At 40.4% G+C, this 20,697-nt stretch overlaps 1 protein-coding gene across 13 annotated transcripts in view; it reads left to right on the forward strand.

Annotated features, from left to right (window-relative positions):
* The window catches only part of R3HDM1 (R3H domain containing 1), a 167,092-nt gene that overhangs the window by 131,096 nt on the left and 15,299 nt on the right, over positions 1-20,697 (forward strand). For all 13 annotated transcript variants that reach the window (XM_073305350.1, XM_073305337.1, XM_073305338.1 and 10 more), the window contains 2 exons: positions 9,969-10,123; positions 17,760-17,908. In XM_073305350.1, the coding sequence (XP_073161451.1) occupies positions 9,969-10,123; positions 17,760-17,908 (304 nt within the window). The remainder of the gene's footprint in view (positions 1-9,968; positions 10,124-17,759; positions 17,909-20,697) is intronic.

The raw sequence follows: 20,697 nt of genomic DNA on the forward strand, positions 1-20,697 counted from the left end.
GTGGTTCACCCAGGCATCCCTGTTTAGTCTTGATGTGTGGCACGAGTTAGCATGGGGTGCATGAACTGGCTGAATGGACAACTGTAAGATAAAATCTCCGGTCAAGGGCCCGAGAGATGCATGCACACCTGAAGTGGAGCATCCTTAGGGACACACATCTTGAAGCACCACTGTTACTGCACAAAGTGAGTAACCTTTTCCTCCATTGATGGAGCTACCATTGTTCAGGAAAGTGGTCGTCTTACCAATAGAAAAACCCCTTCTGGTATGTAGTTGTGTCCACATTATGGTGATGTAGCTATGCTGGTGTAGCTTCTGTACTGTAGGCATACTCTTAAACAGGGTCTATGGACTTCTCAAGAAGTCTGGCTTCACATAAACGTCTTGGAGGTAAGGGTCATTTGTCAAGCATATATAGTTGTCCTCCCAGCTCTGAAAGATCTGACAATTCAGGTCACGACAGACAACACTACAACCGTGTTTATATAAACAAACAAGGGAAGCAAGATTCTGTATCTATGTCAAGGAGTGGTAAATCTCTGGAATTACTGTATCTGTCACAAGATTACTCCATTAGCCATAGATTTACCAGAGTTGCAAATGGTATCACCTCAGCAGATAGTTTGCAAATGACCTTGTGTGGTCAATAAAAGGTACCATTACCCAAGAAGTCATCAGGTGAGATCATCTAACCATAGACGTCTTGACCACCAATGAAAACAAGTGTCTCAAGTTCTGCTCCACAGAAGGGCAGACACAAGGCTCTCTCTCCAACACATTCTTGATCTCTGTCCCTAATGCATGCTTATCCTCCAATTCCATTTTTCCCAAGAGTCATTGGAAAATTCAGATAGGGTATGGCCAGGATGATCATGATAGCACCAGCATGGCTGAGGTGCTTCTGGCTCTCTGACCTGAGGAAATCTCTGCATTCAGCCTCAGATCCAATTGCTTCTTCAGTCGGATGTGGTATCTGAGATGGCCAGATCCTCCATCTGGATCCACTGTCCCTGAACCTGGTGGCATAGATATTGGCCAGTTAACATCAGCAGAGAGGACCTGTGCAGGTGAAGTACAGAATATTCTCATCCACAGTAGAAAGGACTCTGCAAGGCTTGTTTATTTTGTTGAGTGGAAGAGATTCATTATGAGGCCACACCACCCCTTGTCTCTGTTTCAAACTCAGATACACTGGGATTACCTTCTATTACTAAAGAACATTTGGCTATCTGTAAGCTCCCTGTGGGTCCACCATGCAGCGATATCTGCTTTCTGCCTTCCCTTTCGTGAGTATTCCTCATTTTCACACCTTACAGTAGCTAGGTTCTTCAAAGCCCTCATGTGGCTATTTCCCTCAGTTAGAAAGCCTCCCACTTCTTGAGATCTCAGAATTGGGCTGACAGGTTTGACCTGGGTTGATGGGTTGACTCTTTGAGCCACCTGCTATATGTTCTGTGTTCTATCTCTCCATCAAAACTGCCTTTGTAGTAGCAATAATATCTGCCAAAAGGGTAGGAAAGATACAAGCTCTTGTGGCAGAATCTACATACATAGTTTTTCATACAGATGTGGAGTAATCTTGGGACCTCACCCAAAATTCTTGCCAAAGGTAGTCTCAGACTTTGATGTCAGCCAAGTAATACATCTGCCTGTTTTCTTTCCAGAGCCACATTCCAGCAGATGCTAAATTTCACATTGTAGGTATTTTTACAGTGCTGTCCTTACCCTAAATCTATATAGGTATATCTCCCAGATTATGTGTAGTTTATGGGGATAGGTCATATCAACACAGAGACTTCCTAATTGAATTTATACATGTATTAAGTTGTGCTATGAAATAGACAACTTAGACCCACCATTGAGAGTGTAGCTTCTTTGAAAAATGTTCCACTATTAGAAATACTTAGGGCATCTACCTGAGGTTCAGTGTATACACTGACTCAGCATTACTTCATAGAGGAAGCATCAGGCTCTGATCAGTGTTTTGGCAGGGCTGTCTTATCATCATTGTTTTGTAAACTCCGAATACCTCCTGTGATCGAGGTGACCGTTAGTGCATCCCCAACAGTGAAATATATACGGACAATCTTCAAAAGAAGAATCAGTTACTTACCTGTATAATATATATGGATGACACATCTCAAAGAACCACAGTTACTGTCAGGTAAATAATTGTATATATTTCTGTTTGGAAACTTGATTGTATAAAATTGGTCCCACAGGATCTCCGTGCTATACAGAACGGTGTAACGACCACCTTCCCTTGGTGGCACATCCCACCTTGTAGTTTCATGCAGCACAGACAAAGATAACTGGAATGTGCATTTTTATCATCTTACATTTTAAGTGAATGTAGTGTTTGTATAAAGTATGGAGTTGAAAGTTCTCTATCCCCAAAATAGATAAAACATAAGGCAGCAGCCCTGCAGATCCCAGTGTACCTTAATCCTGACTTGGGGTACCACGACACTAGAGGTAGGAGGGTGATCCGGTCTCTAATCCCATTTAGTTCTTGGCTCCTCTGCTGAGCCTGCAAACAATAATACTAATTGTGGTGATGGATTTTATTTAGTCAATATCTGTCCAGTAAGTATTTAGACTGAGTCCACCAACTTGCTCCACATAGACCCTAGGTTCCACATGCTAGTATTAACCACCTGAGCAAGTCATGGAGATGTGCCCCTGTTTTTTCTGGTGTCCTCTTTTTAGATTTGTTGGGTAAAAATTCAGAAGACTGCTATATTAAGTCAATACAAAGTTGTACCTAAAATGATTGGTCCTTATTTGCAGCAGCTGCCTCTGCGACATTAGCAGTGTGCCACTTGGATAATATAGCATGTACCATACCAAACTGAGAATTAATACATCTTACTTTTAATTGTATTGATTAATAGCTGTCAATTTTATTTGTATTATGAAGTTTTTAATAACTATAAAACAACTTTCCAATGAACTGTTTCTTATTTTTGTACAAATATTTGTTTACATTTGTGATTACTTCAGAGAACATTGTAACTGAAGCATATTTATTTAATGTTGTGGAATGGTTTGGCCTTTTTCATGAGCTGTTGGATTCGGGGCCGTAACACTGTCTGAGAGGGTTACATTTCTCACAGTGAACCGGTCTCTTTTTCAGCTGCTTCCTTGCTTCCTTTTCAAGGGGTTTCGGGTGTGTGTTTAACTTGTATGCTGCCTTTTGATCAAAGAGTTTTCAACCTGCTTGTCCAAAATGTGTCAACATAAAAAAAAAACTTCAGGAAGATGGTGCTTCAGCTAATCGAGGAAGTGACTCATGTCAAAGGGTGTAACTGTATTTGTCCTAAGAGGGAGTTAAAACCAGCATCCGCTGTACAACCTCTAACTCTGAAAATTACCACTAGTTATTATTTGCATGAAGTTTTCTAACTGAGTTGTTTTTGTTAAATGTTACTTTCATTGAAAAAATTCTCTCTTTTAATGTGTTTTTCTGCATTAAGTGGAGATCTAGGTGCCATAGACAAGATTTTATTTAAGTTAACTGATAGATTAAAATATTATTTTTAACTACTTTGCTGAGCAAATATTAAGAAGCATGTGGTTTTATTTAGTGCTAGTTCAGAATATTTCTGAAAATAAAACCATCTGTTCCAGCAGGTGCCACCTTTTTCTGCTGAGTGCTGCATTTCTGTCATTCCACTTCCTGTGCCGAGGTGGAATAGTAAAGCTACAAAGAGAACCTTTTTTAACCCTCTGGGGAACCATCTTAGCAATCAATTTATATTGTCCTAGTTATTCTCCTAAGCTTGCAAAATTAATTCTCTTTTTGGAAGTGCAGTAGAGACTGAAAAATATTCACAGCTACATTGCAGTTGCTTGGAAACGAGAATTTTAGTTTGCAGCACTATTGATTGCATCCATCATATTCTGTAGCTTCAATATTAATACAGTTACTCCCAGTATACTTCCTTTTGCGTGCCTTACGTCATCTAGTCACCAAATACATTGCGGCATCTCATTTATTTAAAAAAAATCTGTAAGGATAGTTAAGCCATGAGAAGTTTATATATAGTTCAGAATCACAGATTTCTTCATGTTAAATAAAACTGTAAGTGCTGTCTTTGGGAAGTCCCTTTTAATATTGATTCAAAGTATGAATTAAATGGCACTGATAGTGACAAGTGGAAAATATTTATGTGCAGTACCTGTCTTGTATTTCGAATCTAATGCACAGATATACTGTCTGATTGTTTCTTTAATAATGGAACTAAGATTCAGCTGCATAATTTTCTGAAGCTAATATCCTAATATACTGACTGTCCTATCACATTCAGATTTCAGTGCTGCTCTTTTTCACAAACAGGTATGAATAAAACCAATTTACAGTGTTAATTCAAATGGCTGATAATACTCTAAATATTTCTTAATCATTTTTGTGAGTTTATCTGATGCCCTTTTGTGATCTTTCTAAATGAATATGTTTGTGTTAATTGCAGTTTGTATATGAACTACATTATGCTGCTTTTATCCTAGGAAGAGTCCGAATAAATTGATGTGCTATGTTCATGCATTGATTGAGAACATTTTGGTGCCAGTAAAAATACCAAAACCCAACTCGAGTGGCATAATGAGGACAAGTTCTATGGAAACTTCACCCACATATGCATGCCAATATAGCTCAGTCGTGATATGTCCCAATTGCAGTGCAGTGTTTGGCTTTGCTTTTCACAAACAAGCTGTCAGTTACCAGGATGCGGGCAGTCATGCCTAGTCAGAGTCAGAGTCTAATGGTTAGAGCTTGGGTGAGGCAAGGCAGGAGTAACAACCATGGTTTTCCTGTAAACATGCATTTAAATCCGTTATTTTAACAGCTATCATTCTACCTAGTAGAAAGCAAATCCACCTGGAGCCCTTGTCTGAAATTTGCTGCTTCTGTTTGTGGGGCTAAGTTGGAGGGAAACATCATTTTATGTGGTCAGTTGTGGTCACAGGTACAGTGTTTTGATTTATAAGGGTAAGGTTGTCTTTGCAGGACAGAAATATGCTAGTTCTGTCCCCAGTGCTTGATCACATTCATCATGAAGTTACTATATTTCATGAAATAGGTTGATTTGAATTGGTTTCAACTGAATCTTGTTGACACTTCAAACAAAAATATGAGTGCTTTTATTAATCTGTTCTCAGTTGTTGTCCTTTAGAAATTGTTGTACTCTTAATTTAAAATATGTATTGGAATATGAAATTGCCATACTAGTTTGCACTCAGTAGTTGTCTAGTCCAGCATCCTGTCTCCAACAGTGATCAACACCAGATGCTTCAGAAGTAGGTGCAAGAAACCCTGCAGTTACGCAGGTGTGAAATGATCTCTCTTCCCACATTAGGTTTCTTCCTCATGTTTTTTCCAAAATTGTTAGCATTAAGTATTGTAGCTCTGGATATTTTTGTTACGTATATAATGGATGAATTCAAACTGGAACAGGTACAGAGAAGGGCTACTAGGATGATCCGAGGAATGGAAAACTTGTCTTATGAAAGGAAACTCAAGGAGTTGGGCTTGTTTAGCCTAACTAAAAGAAGGTTGAGGGGAGATATGATTGCTCTTTATAAATATATCAGAGGGATAAATACTGGAGAGGGAGAGGAATTATTTAAGTTCAGTACCAATGTGGACACAAGAACAAATGGATATAAAGTGGCCACCCGGAAATTTAGACTAGAAGTTAGACAAAGGTTTCTAACCATCAGAGGAGTGAAGTTTTGGAATAGCCTTCCAAGGGAAGCAGTGGGGGCAAAAGATCTATCGGGCTTTAAGATTAAACTCGATAAGTTTATGGAAGAGATGGTATGATGGGATAACATGGTTTTGGTGATTAAATATTCGTGGTAAATAGGCCCAATCGCCTGTGATGGGATATTAGATGGGGTGGGATCCGAGTTACCCAGGAAAGAATTTTCTGTAGTATCTGGCTGATGAATCTTGCCCATATGCTCAGGGTTTAGCTGATCGCCATATTTGGGGTCGGGAAGGAATTTTCCTCCAGGGCAGATTGGAAGAGGCCCTGGAGGTTTTTCTCCTTCCTCTGTAGCATGGGGCACGGGTCACTTGCTGGAGGATTCTCTGCTTCTTGGAGTCTTTAAACTACGATTTGAGGACTTCAATAGCACAGATATAGGTGTGAGGGTTTTTTGCAGGAGTGGTGGGTGAAATTCTGTGGCCTGCGTTGTGCTAGAGGTCAGACTAGATGATCATAATGGTCCCTTCTGACCTAAATATCTATGAATTATCTAGTCCCTTTTTGAGTGTTGCTGAGTTTTTATTAATTTTGAATCTGCCACCTTTTAAAATTCATTTAATATCCCCTTGTATTATTAGATGGGGAAAACTGATGCTGCCTCTCTCTTCTATTAGCCATTCTTTATACTTTTTATCGTGTCTTCTTAATCATCTCTTTTCAAAGGTAAACAATGCCAGTCTCTTTAATCTCTTTCCATACGAGTTCTTCCATGTTCTAAAAATGTTCATTGCCCTTCTCTGAACAACCTCTTAATTCTACAATATCCATGTAAACATATGTATTTGTAAAAGGTTTTGTTTCTTACAGTTTTGCATGACTAGTCATTTGAATGTGTGTAAGCAATGTGCTGTTTACATATAGGTATTTCTCTAGCTATCATCATCATGTTTTCTGAGCACCCTGTAAAATTAATGGTACATCACTTACCTCCAAAACATAGAAGGAGAAGGGAGCAGAGTTCTAAGTTACTGAGTGAATTTGAGACATTATTCCAGAAAGGTAGAAAATATACTAGATTCTTCTTGAGAAGTGACCAACACTTCAAATAGAAGAGCAGCCTTTTTTTGGAGCCGAGTCATTGCCATTTTTGTCCATATGGATTTTAATGAACTACTGAGTCAGCATATGCAGTACATCTGGCCTTTACACACTGTTTCATTCTGTTTTGTATGTTCATCCCAGTATGATCCAGGTGTAATTCACAGTGAAATCAGGCAAGTTTCATTGCTCTTTTTGTATTGAACATAAGTTTTTAAAGAAACTGGAAGTGGGACTGGCGGACACATTTCTGAATTCTTCGTTATAGGCAAAGTCCCCTGTATGATTTTTACAGCTGTGTAAAATTTCATGTAGTTGCCCTTTTTATTTTGTGCTTAACTGTGCTCTATTTTAATTTTTAATTGATTCTTTAGTCCCTTAGGTGGTAAAGATAACCTTACAAATATGATACGGTGACATCAACCTACAGCATCAGTTACCCTTCAGTTCTGTGCTGTCACCTTTTCTGACAGGGCTGCAGGTGCACCTTTGGCACTGTATGTAAATATTTAATAATCTATATTCTAACAGAGAAGTAAAAAGTTGTTTGATCTCTGTCCACTGCCAGGAAAGAATTGGCTGACTGATAGCCAAAGAATCGGAGTGTGTCAGTTGGATTTGGCCTGCCATCAATTTCTTAATGACCTTTCCCAGAAAAGGGGAGGCTTAGAGACCAGATAATAGTTTGCAAGGTTATTTAAAATAAAGTGATCTCTTGCAAACAAGGGCTGAATTATTCTGTGTTTGAGGGCTGCTGGCAGCTTGCCCTCTCTAACCTTGCCAATAATGAGCTTGGGTATCCCCTACTGGTTTTTGTCAATCGACTCGTGGCTGAATGGCTCTCACATGCCACAAATAGAACCTCTTCCAGTTGGGAGCATGGATGAAATTCATCCAGGGAGCATGGTGTGCTTATACTCTTGTGTCATATTACTATTTTGGGAGCTCCTGAGGCTTTGACAGTTTTGTCCATGATGTAGACGTGAGAGCTTCCGCCACTGAGCAGCACTTACCCTTGAATTTCCACTGCCTTTGTATTTTCTATATTTTTCACCCCCTTTTTAATTTGGTAGCATTTCATGTTCACTTTGCACACGTGTATACGACTACACAAGGTACAAGACAGTAGAGAATCGGGTGAAGTTGATTCAGAAACTGGTTGGAAGCAGACTTAGTTAATTAGATGACCTACCAGTAGAAATGGTTCCACTGAGCAGGATTTGCCTACATAACAGCAGAGGAGAAGAATCTCCTGACATCCACCTTAGCCTTGGCGCAAGAACCTAAAAACTCTTTGTCAAGAGTCATCCTTCCATCTGTGCTTCAGTTTCTTCACCTCTCGCTTCGTCGGTTGCAGGTAAACCATGGCAACCTGTGAAGGTGATGCAAAGGGGAAGAGGTGCCTGGACCTTGTGGCATCTGTAATCATGGGCAACAAATGGCTGTCATGGCCACACCAGACTGTCCATAGGCAGAAAAGTTTTGTCCCCAGAGAGCTTTAGAAAACCAGCAAAATCTATCAGTATCTTTGGATGGACCATCAAAGCAATGCTATTTTATTATTTTATTTATGTTACCTGATCACAGTAATAAAGACTAATGGAGTTTGATGTTGTGTTATAACACACAACATTTTTCTTCAAAGGTTCTTGTGGTTTTCGTAATCATTCTGATGTTAAATTTGTGGTATTTTTGCAGAAACTTCCTTAAGGTTTTTTTTAGTTTTTAAAAGTTTAGGCTTGTTGAAAATAAAAGTGCTTCTGACAGGGAAAACTAAATAAATTCACTTGCTTACAAGTCAAATCAATGAGAGATATTATTTTGTCATTGATACAATGTGTAATTCACATTAGTATTAATGGGAGTTACATACATGTCTTAATGATAGAATAGCCCATTTATAGTGTTGTGCAAGCAGTTACTGTATAACCATCCAACATTGTTCAGTGGCACTTGGAAAATGGTAATTGTCTCCATATTGGTATTGCTATCATCACTGCAGACTAACTGATTTGAGTTTTGGTATTTCGTGGTGTAGACGAATGGATCCAAACGATCTTAATTCTCTGTATACACACTGTAAATTCCACTCTCACCAAGCTGCCAGAGTTGAAGGGCCAATGGTTTATTTTTATGTTTACTTCGATTAGTTGTTCCTTTTGGAGAACTCCTACTAGTACTTTTATAAAACCTAACTGTTCTTATTATGCAACTGAGACTTCTCTAAAGCTGGAATAACCAGTTTTTAAAAGGACACAGCTGGCTTTAATGTTCATATATTTAAAGCAACAACAAAAAATTTCCTTACTAAAGATATGAATAACCTCTTAAATTATAAAAATTAATGGAATTTACAAAATCAAGCTTAATTTTTTGCATTATCGATTGCTTGAAGAATAAACACTAACCAACTTCCCTTTTTTGGTACAGTCTGTTTCTACTGTATTTCATTTTGAGATTGTCATGTATGCCCCAATGCTGCAATATCTGGATTACAAAGAATGCAGGGGACTGTTTGTTTTTGTTTTTAATTTTTCATGTTTCCACTGTTTTACTCTAAAGTCTAATATCTAGATGAGGAGGTCTCTGAATTACTACATAAAATTCTTTCCCAAGTGTCTGGCTGGTGGGTCTTGCCCACATGCTCAGGGTCTAACTGATTGGCATATTTGGGGTAAGGAAGGAATTTTCTCTCAGGCCAGATTGTCAGAGACCCTGGGGGCTGGGTGGAGGTGTGGGTGGAATTTGCCTTCCTATGCGGCATGGGTCACTTGCTTGTTTGAACTAGAGTATATGGTGGAGCCTCTGTAATTTAGACTTAAAATCAAGATTTGAGGACTTCAGTAACTCATCAGAGGATATAGATCTATTACAGAACTGAGTGTGTGAGGTTTTGTGGCTTGTAGGAGATGAGACTAAATCATGGTGGCCCCTTTTGGCCTTAAAGTCTGAGTCTATTACTCTTTTGTTTTTGTAAATGCTTGTTCTTCCAAAACATGAATTTGGGATTAAGTCTGGCCTGACGTCCCTATAAGAAAGTTCTATTAGATGTCTTAACAAAATTGCATAACCTTTCCATATGTGCATCTGTGTGTAAAACATGTTATAGATGTAATGTAATTGTTTTCAAAACAAGATTGAATATTTGTGTAATTACAGGGTACCAAGTTATGCCTAACCAGCAGCAAGCCTACCAGGGGTTGGTTGGAGTTCAGCAGTCTCAGAATCAAAATCTAGTCAGTAGCCAACACAACAACGTTGGAAATCAGATACAGGGTGTGATTGTTCCATACAATTCAGTGCCATCTTATCAGGTAAGTTTATCTTTTCAGAACTTCCTTGTCATTTGTTTGAATATTTAAAGCAATTTTAAAAAATCTGAACAACTTTTGTAGGCTGAAAAAAGCTCCAGTAGGAGCTTAAGAGTATCTTTAAAAGGTAATGTGAAATGTCTGAAGCAGGAGCACTACAAATACACAGCTTTCCTTTTTAAATAGTTTCATGGAGGTTCTGAGTGTCAGTCAACGCATAGCATTAAATATGGTGCAGAGTACATGAAACCAGAGCTGCTAAGACGTCTGCATTTTGTTGTTTGCTTTTTTCTTCTGTTACAGAAAAATCTCCTGATTAATTCTTAGAATTCCTAGGACTCAAACTTTGAAATCCCTATGAACCAAGCTTTTCCATTGTTTTAGGGGGAAAGAGAACATTTTGGCATTATTTGGCACTATTGCAGCTATTGTCATTGCTAGTCTTCCTTGCTATTATGTAGAACTCAAGAATTTAGGCCATTTTCTGTCCTATCAAGTTAGTTTATCATGGAGGTTATCACTTAGTTTCTATAGCAGAGCTACTTCCCTTGATGGAATAATTGATATATGGTAAATGTGGAGCAGAGAATTTTCTATGTAGAATAATTATATTTTATGCCTTGTGTAAACTTTTTCAGTCGCCAGCCTTCTATTTTGCCCAATCACATTATTGCCATTCTCTGATCCTCCTAAGTTTCACCTTAAATACTTGTTTCATTTTAAGAAGCACTGGTATAACCCTTATGTTAAGGTAACATTCTGAATGAAGCAGAGGCACAAACATTTGTACATTCAAATGTATAACTTTTCACTTCTAAAGCTCTTTTGATGCAAAGATCTTTTAACATTACAAAGTGTCGCTAAGTATTATTTCTGTTTTACAGAAGGAGAAACTCAGACAGGTGACTTGCCTGAGTTCACACAGCATGACACTGGTAGAGTTGGGAATAGAGCAAAGGCCTTCCAACTCCCATTATGCTGTAGTTTTTAAAAAGCCTATTTCACTACAGCCTTTTTTTAACAGTTGCCCTGAGTTGGATCTGTTTAAAAAAACAAAAACAAAAAAAACCCTCGTGCTTCAATCCCTTAAAATGTTTTAGCATAGAGCTTCCAGCATCCTGTCTTGACATTTATAGTCTGCTATTATTGCAATTAGTTATGTATAACTGTTTACTCATCCCCTTTGTGAAATCCTGTACAAATATTCAACACAGGCTAGGTCTTTAAAGTTTCTTGGGATTTGGATCTTAATCAGCTTTTCTATAAAGATGGGATACATTGAGCATTCTTCAAGTGATCATCCACATGCATTCCACTTGTGGTGCACATGCACCCCAGGCATGCAAGATAAGATTCTTTTGGCCAGCAATGTCCGTTGGCCCCTCCACCTCCACACCCAACCGAGGGCATAAAGGGCAGAGCAGGCCCAACCATCGCTCAGTTGTTTGTTACCACCTGTGGCAGTGAGACAGAACCCCTACAATGTCCACTTGCTTCTCTGTGGATGGTGCTAGTTTAGCGTCAGTGGTTAGTTAGACTTGTTGCCTTTAGGTAACACATGCAAAAATCATATAAGGCTGGAACTCCCTCCCTGCCCTCTTCCTTACAGGAGTTCTAGCAAAACGACAGAAGTGAAACCACCGGGGCTTAAAACCAGCCTTTTTGTGAAGCTTTAGTGCCACTTAATGGTGGGCACTCGAGGTGCCTGTTTTGTTTAGGAGAGGGGTATGTCCCCCCTCCTCTAAGCAGGCTCAAAAAGCTAGAGAAGCCCACTTAAGATTGTTCCTTCTGTAGTATTATATGCAAGCCTCCTTGCACGTCGAAAGGAAGGATTCAGCTAGACCTCAGTACTCTGGTCTGTCTGCTTACACAAGGCACGTGACTCATAATTCTGACTTGTCTCAAGCTCAGCATTCAAGGAGCAGCCAACTGCTGCCTGAGAAGGATCCCTCTGGTGCCCTGGAACTAACTGTTAGAACAGGAAGTACCCACTAACCCTGCTGACTGCTTCTCTCTCAGTACCAGTCGTTCAGAACCTGGCACCTCAGTATTCAGCACTTCTCTACAGGCAACCTTGGAACCAAGTTCCTCTGTCCTCAGCACATCAATAGCTAGTGTGTTGGTACCTAGGGCATATACTGTGCCAAGGTGATTTATCTGAGAGTCTGGTGCTGGCTGTCTTGTTCTGAGAGGTTGAGGGTGGTGATAGCTAAGTCATCAGATCTTGAGACGTCACTGTGACAGTTAAAGGGGGTATTTCTGGTACCAACTGCACCCACTACTCTGTTAAGGAGAGAACAGAGCCAGGGCACTTCTGAGAGGATGCCCGTTCCTTGACAGAGGTGTACTACTTCATCATCCCTGTCAGGGCATAGTAGGGACTCTTCACCTGCATACCCTTCTTCCCCTGTTTGGGTAGCACAGTGGGAGAGACTCTGGGGAGCAATCTGAAAGGGGCAGTAGAGCTTATAGAGACCATCCCTCCTGGTGTCCCCTAACTCCCCCACCCATGCTGTATCAGCCTATTGGATGCCCTACAGGGGTGTATCTATATTCTATTTAGAATGTATTATTGGTCCTGCCAGCGTTTGATCGTTCTTCCCCGAAGAAGCAATATAGACTAAACAGCTCGGCCAGCTATTGCAGCCTCAGATTCTGGAAAAGCAGGAGGAAAGTGATGAATAGTAGTATTTATAAGGGGAAGAACAACTCAAACCCATTGCAGTCTCCTCTTTCTCTCCCGAGAAGGCAGTAAATCACCCAATGTCATCTCAAGTTGATGACTTCAAGGCATTCCAGGACCTCATCAGGCACATGGTAGAGACTCTATGTATACCTGTGGAAGTGGTGCAGGAGAAACCTCACAAACTCCTGGACATCTTGTGTCCTCCCATGCCTGGCAGTTTTGCCATGCCTGTACTGTTGGAACCTGTGAAAGACCTGTGACTCATGCCAATATCCATTCCATCCACATCCAAGTGAGCTGACAGAAGGTCCCAAGTTCTTTATTCCCACCCATTACCAGCATCACTTGTGGTAGCTGCCATCTAAAAGAGGCCGAAGCAGCAGGGGCTTCCCAAATGTTAACCTAGGAAAAAAGACCCTAGTAGTCTGGATCTGTTCAGATACAGACTCTGTCTGCCAGCTGGCAGATGCCCATAGCTAAGTACCAAGTGCTTCTGTCCAATTACAATTATTTGAATTGGGACAAGTGTCTGAATTTGTGGGCAGGGTACCTCAAGAACACCAAGAGGAACTAAAGACCAGCATGCCCAAAGGATAGCTGATATCTTACACTTCCTTACAGGCTACACTGGGTGCATCTGACACAGCGGTGTGTACTGTGGAAATCTGTGAAGATTGGAGCCAAGGAGATCTTCTGAGACACCTCTATGTCCAAACATCTCAATTGAGGGCCTACCCTTTGAAGGCAACAAACTTTTTAATTTAAAGACAGACGAGGCTTTCCATTCCTTAAAATATCTAGGGTGCCTCTGCTCCCTGAGCTGTTATGTTCTAGATGGAGGCAAGTATTACCAGATATTTTCTTCAAGCAGAATTTCTCTGCCAGGTCAAAGGATCTCAGAACTGCCAAGAAAGAAGCAGAGGTTTCAGCAACAACATCTCTGCCTTTTCCTCTACTGCTGCCTGTTTGAGGAAAGTTCCTATTTTTGAACTCTGCAGGACAGCTACATGGACTGCAGTCCACGCATTCAGAAGACACTACTCTTTTGTAAAAGTTTTCACATTGGGTGCCTGCGGTCATTGTTTAAGTAAAACTTCTACTATCCATCTCCAAGCAAACAGACAACTGCTTGTTAGTCACCAACAGTGAAATCCACATGAACAATTGCTCAAAGAAGTAACGGTTTATTTACCTTTATAGTAACTGTGGTTCTTTGAGATGTGTTGTCCAAATGGATTCCACATCCTGTCTTCCTTCCTTGCTATTACAGTATTTGAGCCCTGTAGGACTCTGTATGGGCGAAGGCACAAAGGGATAGTCAGGCCCACGCTGCCCTGTGTCCCCTTACGTGGCGGGATACATCTAGGGTGACAGGTACAGCCACAATGGACACTGCTGGCCAGAAGAATCCAGTCTCCCATGTATGTGGACAGCATGTCTCCAATAACGACAGTAATGTTCTTTCACTGCTCCCGGAATTCACCAACACATGGGTGTTTTTCATCCTGACATTTTTGAGGTATTTGGCTCATCTCTCCATGAGGATTGTGCATCTCCTAGAATTTTTTCCATTTGTTTTTGTATCTGTATCTTACATGCATTCACCTGCACGTTTACCACTGCCGCTCTGCAGTCCACACTCTTAAGGCTAACAGTTTATTTTCTGCCTTACCCTCCAAGCAAAATGGCATCAAGGTTGCAAGTCTTAAGTCTGATGGGCACATTGGTAAGTGGAGTTGGATTTCTCCCCTTGTCTTGGTCCAGCTTCAGAGCCCTCCCCATTTAAAACAAACAAACAAACAAAAAAGGTAACACACCAGATCACAACAAAAAATGAAACTGGAGTTTTGGAAACCACAAAAAACAGTCTGCCTGATAGCTTGCTTGAGTCACTGCTACTCACAAGCATGTGACACTGCCTTCCTTCACCTAAATAAGGTGATATTTTAACTAGGGCTGTCAAGCGATTAAAAAAAATGAATCGCTATTAATCGCACTGTTAAACAATAATAGAATACCATTTATTTAAATATTTTGGATGTTTTCTACATTTTCAAATATATTGATTTCAGTTATAACACAGAATACCAAATGTACAGTGCTCACTTTATTTTTTATTACAAATATTTGCACTGTAAACAAAAGAAATAATATTTTTCAATTCATCTAATACAAGTACTGTAGTGCAATCTCTTTGTCATGAAAGTTGAACTTACTAATGTAGAATTATGTACAAAAAAACTAAAATAAAACAATCTAAAATTTTAGAGCCTGCAAGTCCACTCAGTCCTACTTCTTGTTCAGCCAATTACTCGGACAAATAAATCTGTTTATATTTGTAGGAGATGATGCTGCCCACTTCTTCTTTACAATGTCACCTGGAAGTGAGAAAAGGTGTTCGCATGGCACTGTTGTAGCTGGCGCCACAAGAAATGTATGTGCCAGATGCGCTAAAGATTCACATGTCCATTCATGCTTCAACGACGATTCCAGGGGACATGCGTCCATGCTGATGACGGGTTCTGCTCGCTAACAGTCCAAAGCAGTGTGGACCGATGCATATTCATTTTCATTATCTGAGTCAGATGCCATCAGCAAAAGATTGATTTTCTTTTTTGATGGTTCGAGTTCTGTAGTTTCCGGATCAGAGTGTTGATCTTTGAAGACTTCTGAAAGCATGCTCCACACGTCGTCCCGATCAGATTTTGGAAGGTACTTCATATTCTTAAACCTTAGTTCGAGTGCTGTAGCTATCTTTAGAAATCTCACGTTGGTACCTTCTTTGCATTTTGTGAAATCTGCAGTGAAAGTGTTCTTAAAATGAACAACATGTGCGGGGTCATCATCCGAGACTGCTATAACATGAAATATATGGCAGAATGCAGGTAAAACAGAGCAGGGGACATTCAGTTCTTTCCCAAGGAGTTCAGTCACAAATTTAATTAACGTGTTTTTTTTTATTTTTTTTATGAACGTCATCAGCATGGAAGTATGTCCTCTGGAATGGTGGCCAAAGTATGAAGGGGCATACAAATGCTTAGCATATCTGGCATGTGAATACCTTGCAATGCCATCTACAAAAGTGCCATGCATATGCTTGTTCTCGCTTTCTGGTGACATTGTAAATAAGAAGAGGGCATCATTATCTCCTGTAAATGTAAACAAACTTGTTTGTCTTACCAACTGGCTGAACAAGAAGTAGGACTGAGTGGACTTGTAGTCTCTGAAGTTTTACATTGTTTTTTGAGTGCAGTTAATAAACCAAAAAAATCTACATTTGTAAAGTGCACTTTGATGACAGATTGCACTGCCGTACTTAGAATCATAGAATATCAGGGTTGGAAGGGACCTCAGGAGGTCACCTAGTCCAACCCGCTCTTCAAAGCAGGACCAATCCCCAACTAAATCATTCCAGCCAGGGCTTTGTCAAGCCTGAACTTAAAAACTTCAAAGGAAGCAGATTCCACCACCTCCCTAGGTAACGCATTCTAGTGTTTCACCACGCTCCTAGTGAAAAACTTTTTCCTAATATCCAACCTAAACCTCCCCCACTGCAATTTGAGACCATTACTCCTCGTTCTGTGATCTGCTACCACTGAGAACAGTCTAGATCCATCCTCTTTGGAACCCCCTTTCAGGTTGTTGAAAGCAGCTATCAAATCCCCCCTCATGCTTCTCTTCCTCAGACTAAACAATCCCAGTTCCCTCAGCCTCTCCTCATAAGTCATGTGTTCCAGTCCCCTAATCGTTTTTGTTGCCCTCCGCTGGACTCTTTCCAATTTTTCCACATCCTTCTTGTAATGTGGGGCCCAAAACTGGACACACTACTCCAGATGAGGCCTCACCAATGTTGAATAGAGGGGAACGATCACATCCCTCGATCTGCTGGCAGTGCCCCTACTTATACAGCCCAAAATGCCATTGGCGTTCTTGGCAACAAGGGCACACTGTTGACTCATATCCAGCTTCTCATCCACTGTAACTCCTAGGTCCTTTTCTGCAGAACTGCTGGCTAGCCATTCGGTCCCTAGTCTGTAGGGATTCTTCCATCCTAAGTGCAGGACTCTGCACGTTGTTGAACCTCATCAGATTTCTTTTGGCCCAATCCTCTAATTTGTCTAGGTCCCTCTGTATCCTATTATCCTCCAACGTATCTACCTCTCCTCCCCATTTAGTGTCCTCTGCAAACTTGCTGAGGGTGCAATCCACAGCATCCTCCAGATCATTAATGAAGATATTGAACAAAACCGGCCCAAGGACCGACCCTTGGGGCACGCCACTTGATACCGGCTGCCAACTAGACATGGAGCCATTGATCACTACTTGTTGAGCCCATATACTTGTTTGAGGTGAATTGAAAAATATGATTTATTTTATCATTTTTATAGTGCAAATATTTGTATTGAATAAATATTTGATTTCAATTACAACACAGAATGCAATATATATGAAAATGCAGAAAAACATCCAGAATATTTAATACATTTCAGTTGGTATTCTATTGTTTAATGGTGCGATTAATTTTTTTAATCGTGATTAATTTTTTTGAATTAACCGTGAGAGTTAACTGCGATTAATTGACAGTCCTAATTTTAACTGCTTTCATACTATAAATGTAGCCTGATAACTTTACGTATTCAATTAGTTGCATATTATTTTACTTAAGTCTTTGTTACATAAATATTAAATCTGTTACAATTCTGATTTTAAATATATCAGACTCCACAGGTTAATCAAAAACTGAATTGTTAGAATATGTAGTTAGATAATCAGGTGGGGAATTTTCTAGGATAGGTAATGTCTCTGATAGGGTAATTGTGGAATTAACATACATTTTAGTGTTTAATATTAGCTATATTTTTAACAAACTCTTGTGTGGTGTGAGTGGTCTGGAGGGAGAGGAGGAACTTTTTTGCAAAAGAAAATAAGTCTTCACATGTTTTCAATCTTTAGGTTTCAGTGCCTCAAGGTTCCCAAGGAATGCCCCAGCAGACATATCAGCAGCCTGTTATAATTCCCAGTCAGTCTAATCAAGGACTGCCCACAACAGGAATACCTGTTTATTACAGTGTCATTCCATCAGGTCAACAGAATAATTTAAGGTGAGTAATTCAGTAACTTGATCTTCAATAACCTGCTTATTACTTTCCAGTCCCCTAACAGAGTTTGCTTCAGGATCTTAGTATTTTCAGTATTAGTTCCTAGAGTAGCTTTGTGGCCACTTCTTACAGCTAGGTAAAAAAACTATATATTTTTATGTAACGTTTATTTCCTATTAGAATCATAGAATATCAGGGTTGGAAGGGATCTCAGGAGGTCATCTAGTCCAACCCCCTGCTCAAAGCAGGACCAATCCCCAACTAAATCATTCCAGCCAGGGCTTTGTCAAGCCTGACCTTAAAAACCTCTAAGGAAGGAGATTCCACCACCTCCCTAGGTAAGCCATTCCAGTGCTTCACCACCCTCCTAGTAAAATTTTTTCCCTAATAACCATCCTAAACCTCCCCCACTGCAATTTGAGACCATTACTCCTCGTTCTGTGATCTGCTACCACTGAGAACAGTCTAGATCCATCCTCTTTGGAACCCCCTTTCAGGTTGTTGAAAGCAGCTATCAAATCCCCCCTCATGCTTCTCTTCTGCAGAATAAATAATCCCAGTTCCCTCAGCCTCTCCTCATAAATCATGTGTTCCAGTCCCCTAATCATTTTTATTGTCCTCCTCTGGACTCTTTTCAATTTTCCACATCCTTCTTGTAGTGTGGGGCCTAAAACTGGACACAGTACTCCAGATGAGGCCTCACCAATGCCGAATAAACGGGAGTGATCACATCCCTCTATCTGCAGGCAGTGCTCCTACTTATATAGCCTAAAATGCCATTAGCCTCCTTGGCAACAAGGGCACACAGTTGACTCATATCCAGCTTCTCGTCCATGGTAATCCCTAGGTCCTTTTCTGCAGAACTGCTGCCTAGCCGCTTAGTCCCTAGTCTATAGTAGTGCATGAGATTCTTCCGTCCTAAGTGCCAGGACTCTGCACTTGTCCTTGTTGAACCTCATCAGATTTCTTTTGGCCCAATCCTCTAATTTGTCTAGGGCTCTCTGTATCCTGTCCCTACCCTCCAGCGTATCTACCTCTCCTCCCAATTTAGTGTCATCTTCAAACTTGCTGAGGGTGCAATCCATGCCATCCTCCAGATCGTTAATGAAGATATTGAACAAAACCAGCCCCAGGACCGACCCTTGGAGCACTGTGTTTGATACCGGCTGCCAACTAGACATGGAGCCATTGATCACTACCCGTTGAGCCAGATGATCTAGCCAGCTTTCTATCCACCTTATAGTCCATCCAGCCCATACTTCTTTAACTTGCTGGCAAGAATACTGTGGGAGACTGTATCAAAAGCTTTGCCTAAAGTCAAGCAATAACATGTCCACTGCTTTCCCCTCATCCACAGAGCCTGGATGCCTGCCATATTTACTATTCTTTCTACCCAGCGGGATGGTTTGTTCCTGCACTCTCAATAAGGATTCTTTAAAATACAGCCAGCTCTCCTGGACTCCTTTCCCATTCATGTTATTCTTCCAGGGGATCTTGCCCATCAGTTCCCCAAGGGAGTCAAAGTCTGCTTTTCTGAAGTCCAGGGTCCGTATTCTGCTGCTCTCCTTTCTTCCTTATGTCAGAATCCGGAACACAACCATCTCACAGTCACTGCCTCCCAGGTTTCCATCCACTTTTGCTTCCACTACTAATTCTTATTCATGCAAGGTAGGTAGAACACAAATCAAAACAAAAAGATTCTCAGGTTACTTCTGGAAGTAGCTTATTGTAACAGAATTTCTAATTTGAGTATTTGCTGAATCATTCTGGGAAGTGGTTTTCAACCGGGGTATGCGTACCCCTGGGGGTATGCAGAGGTCTTCCATGGGGTACATCAACTCAATTAGATATTTGCCTTGTTTTACAACAGGCTACATAAAAAGCTCAAGTGAAGTCAGTATAAACTAAAAGTTCATACTGACAGTGACTTGTTTATACTGCTCTATATACTATACACTGAAATTTAAGTACAATATTTATATCCAATTGATTTATTTTATAATTATATGGTAAAAATGAGAAAGTAAACAAATTTTTCAGTAATAGTGTGCTGTGACACTTCTGTATTTTTATGTCTGACTTTGTAAGCAAGTAGATTTTAAGTGAGGTGAAAGTTGGGGGTACGCAAGACAAATCAGACTGCGGAAAGGGGTACTGTAGTCTGGAAAGGTTGAGAGCCACTTGTTCAGTGAACACTGTTTTTACGCCAAGCCCCAGGAAATGCATTAATTCCTTTTTGCCATGACACTTAACATTTTGGAGAGATTTCTTTAGTCACTAGGTTTGTCACAGAAGTGATTTTTGGGAAAGGACAATAATAAAGATTTGAGTCCTCAAAGTCAATGGCTCTCTCAGGATTCCTGTGAGTCCAGCTCTCTGGCCCTGAGAAGTCAGCGAGTAGGCTTCTCCATTGATCTCCTGCCTTCAGCCTGCTCTGGCTGTCTCGCTTTGAGCCAGCATGCAATTCCCTGTTCTGCTCCCTGGCCTTCAGTCTAACCTTGCATTCCGTGCACAGCCAATGCTCCTTTTGAAGCCAAAATAAAAGCGTGGTTATGCAAGGTATACAAGAAAAGCCTCTTAAATTTGTAAGCAACTTTAAGGCCCAATTCTGTGGCTCTTTACTCTCAGTGCTCCCAACTCATATAACTTTGTTGCAAGTCTCTCAATATTTTTAAAGGGATTTCATGAATTTCTGACTTCAGCCTTCTATCTTTCAAATTTCAGTCCATCTCTGATTCCCCCATTACTGTCAATGGGACTAAAGCTTCAGGGTACCCTCAGCGAAGATGGTG

Source organism: Lepidochelys kempii, chromosome 11 (genome assembly GCF_965140265.1).
Source record: "Lepidochelys kempii isolate rLepKem1 chromosome 11, rLepKem1.hap2, whole genome shotgun sequence".
NCBI lineage: Eukaryota > Metazoa > Chordata > Testudines > Cheloniidae > Lepidochelys > Lepidochelys kempii.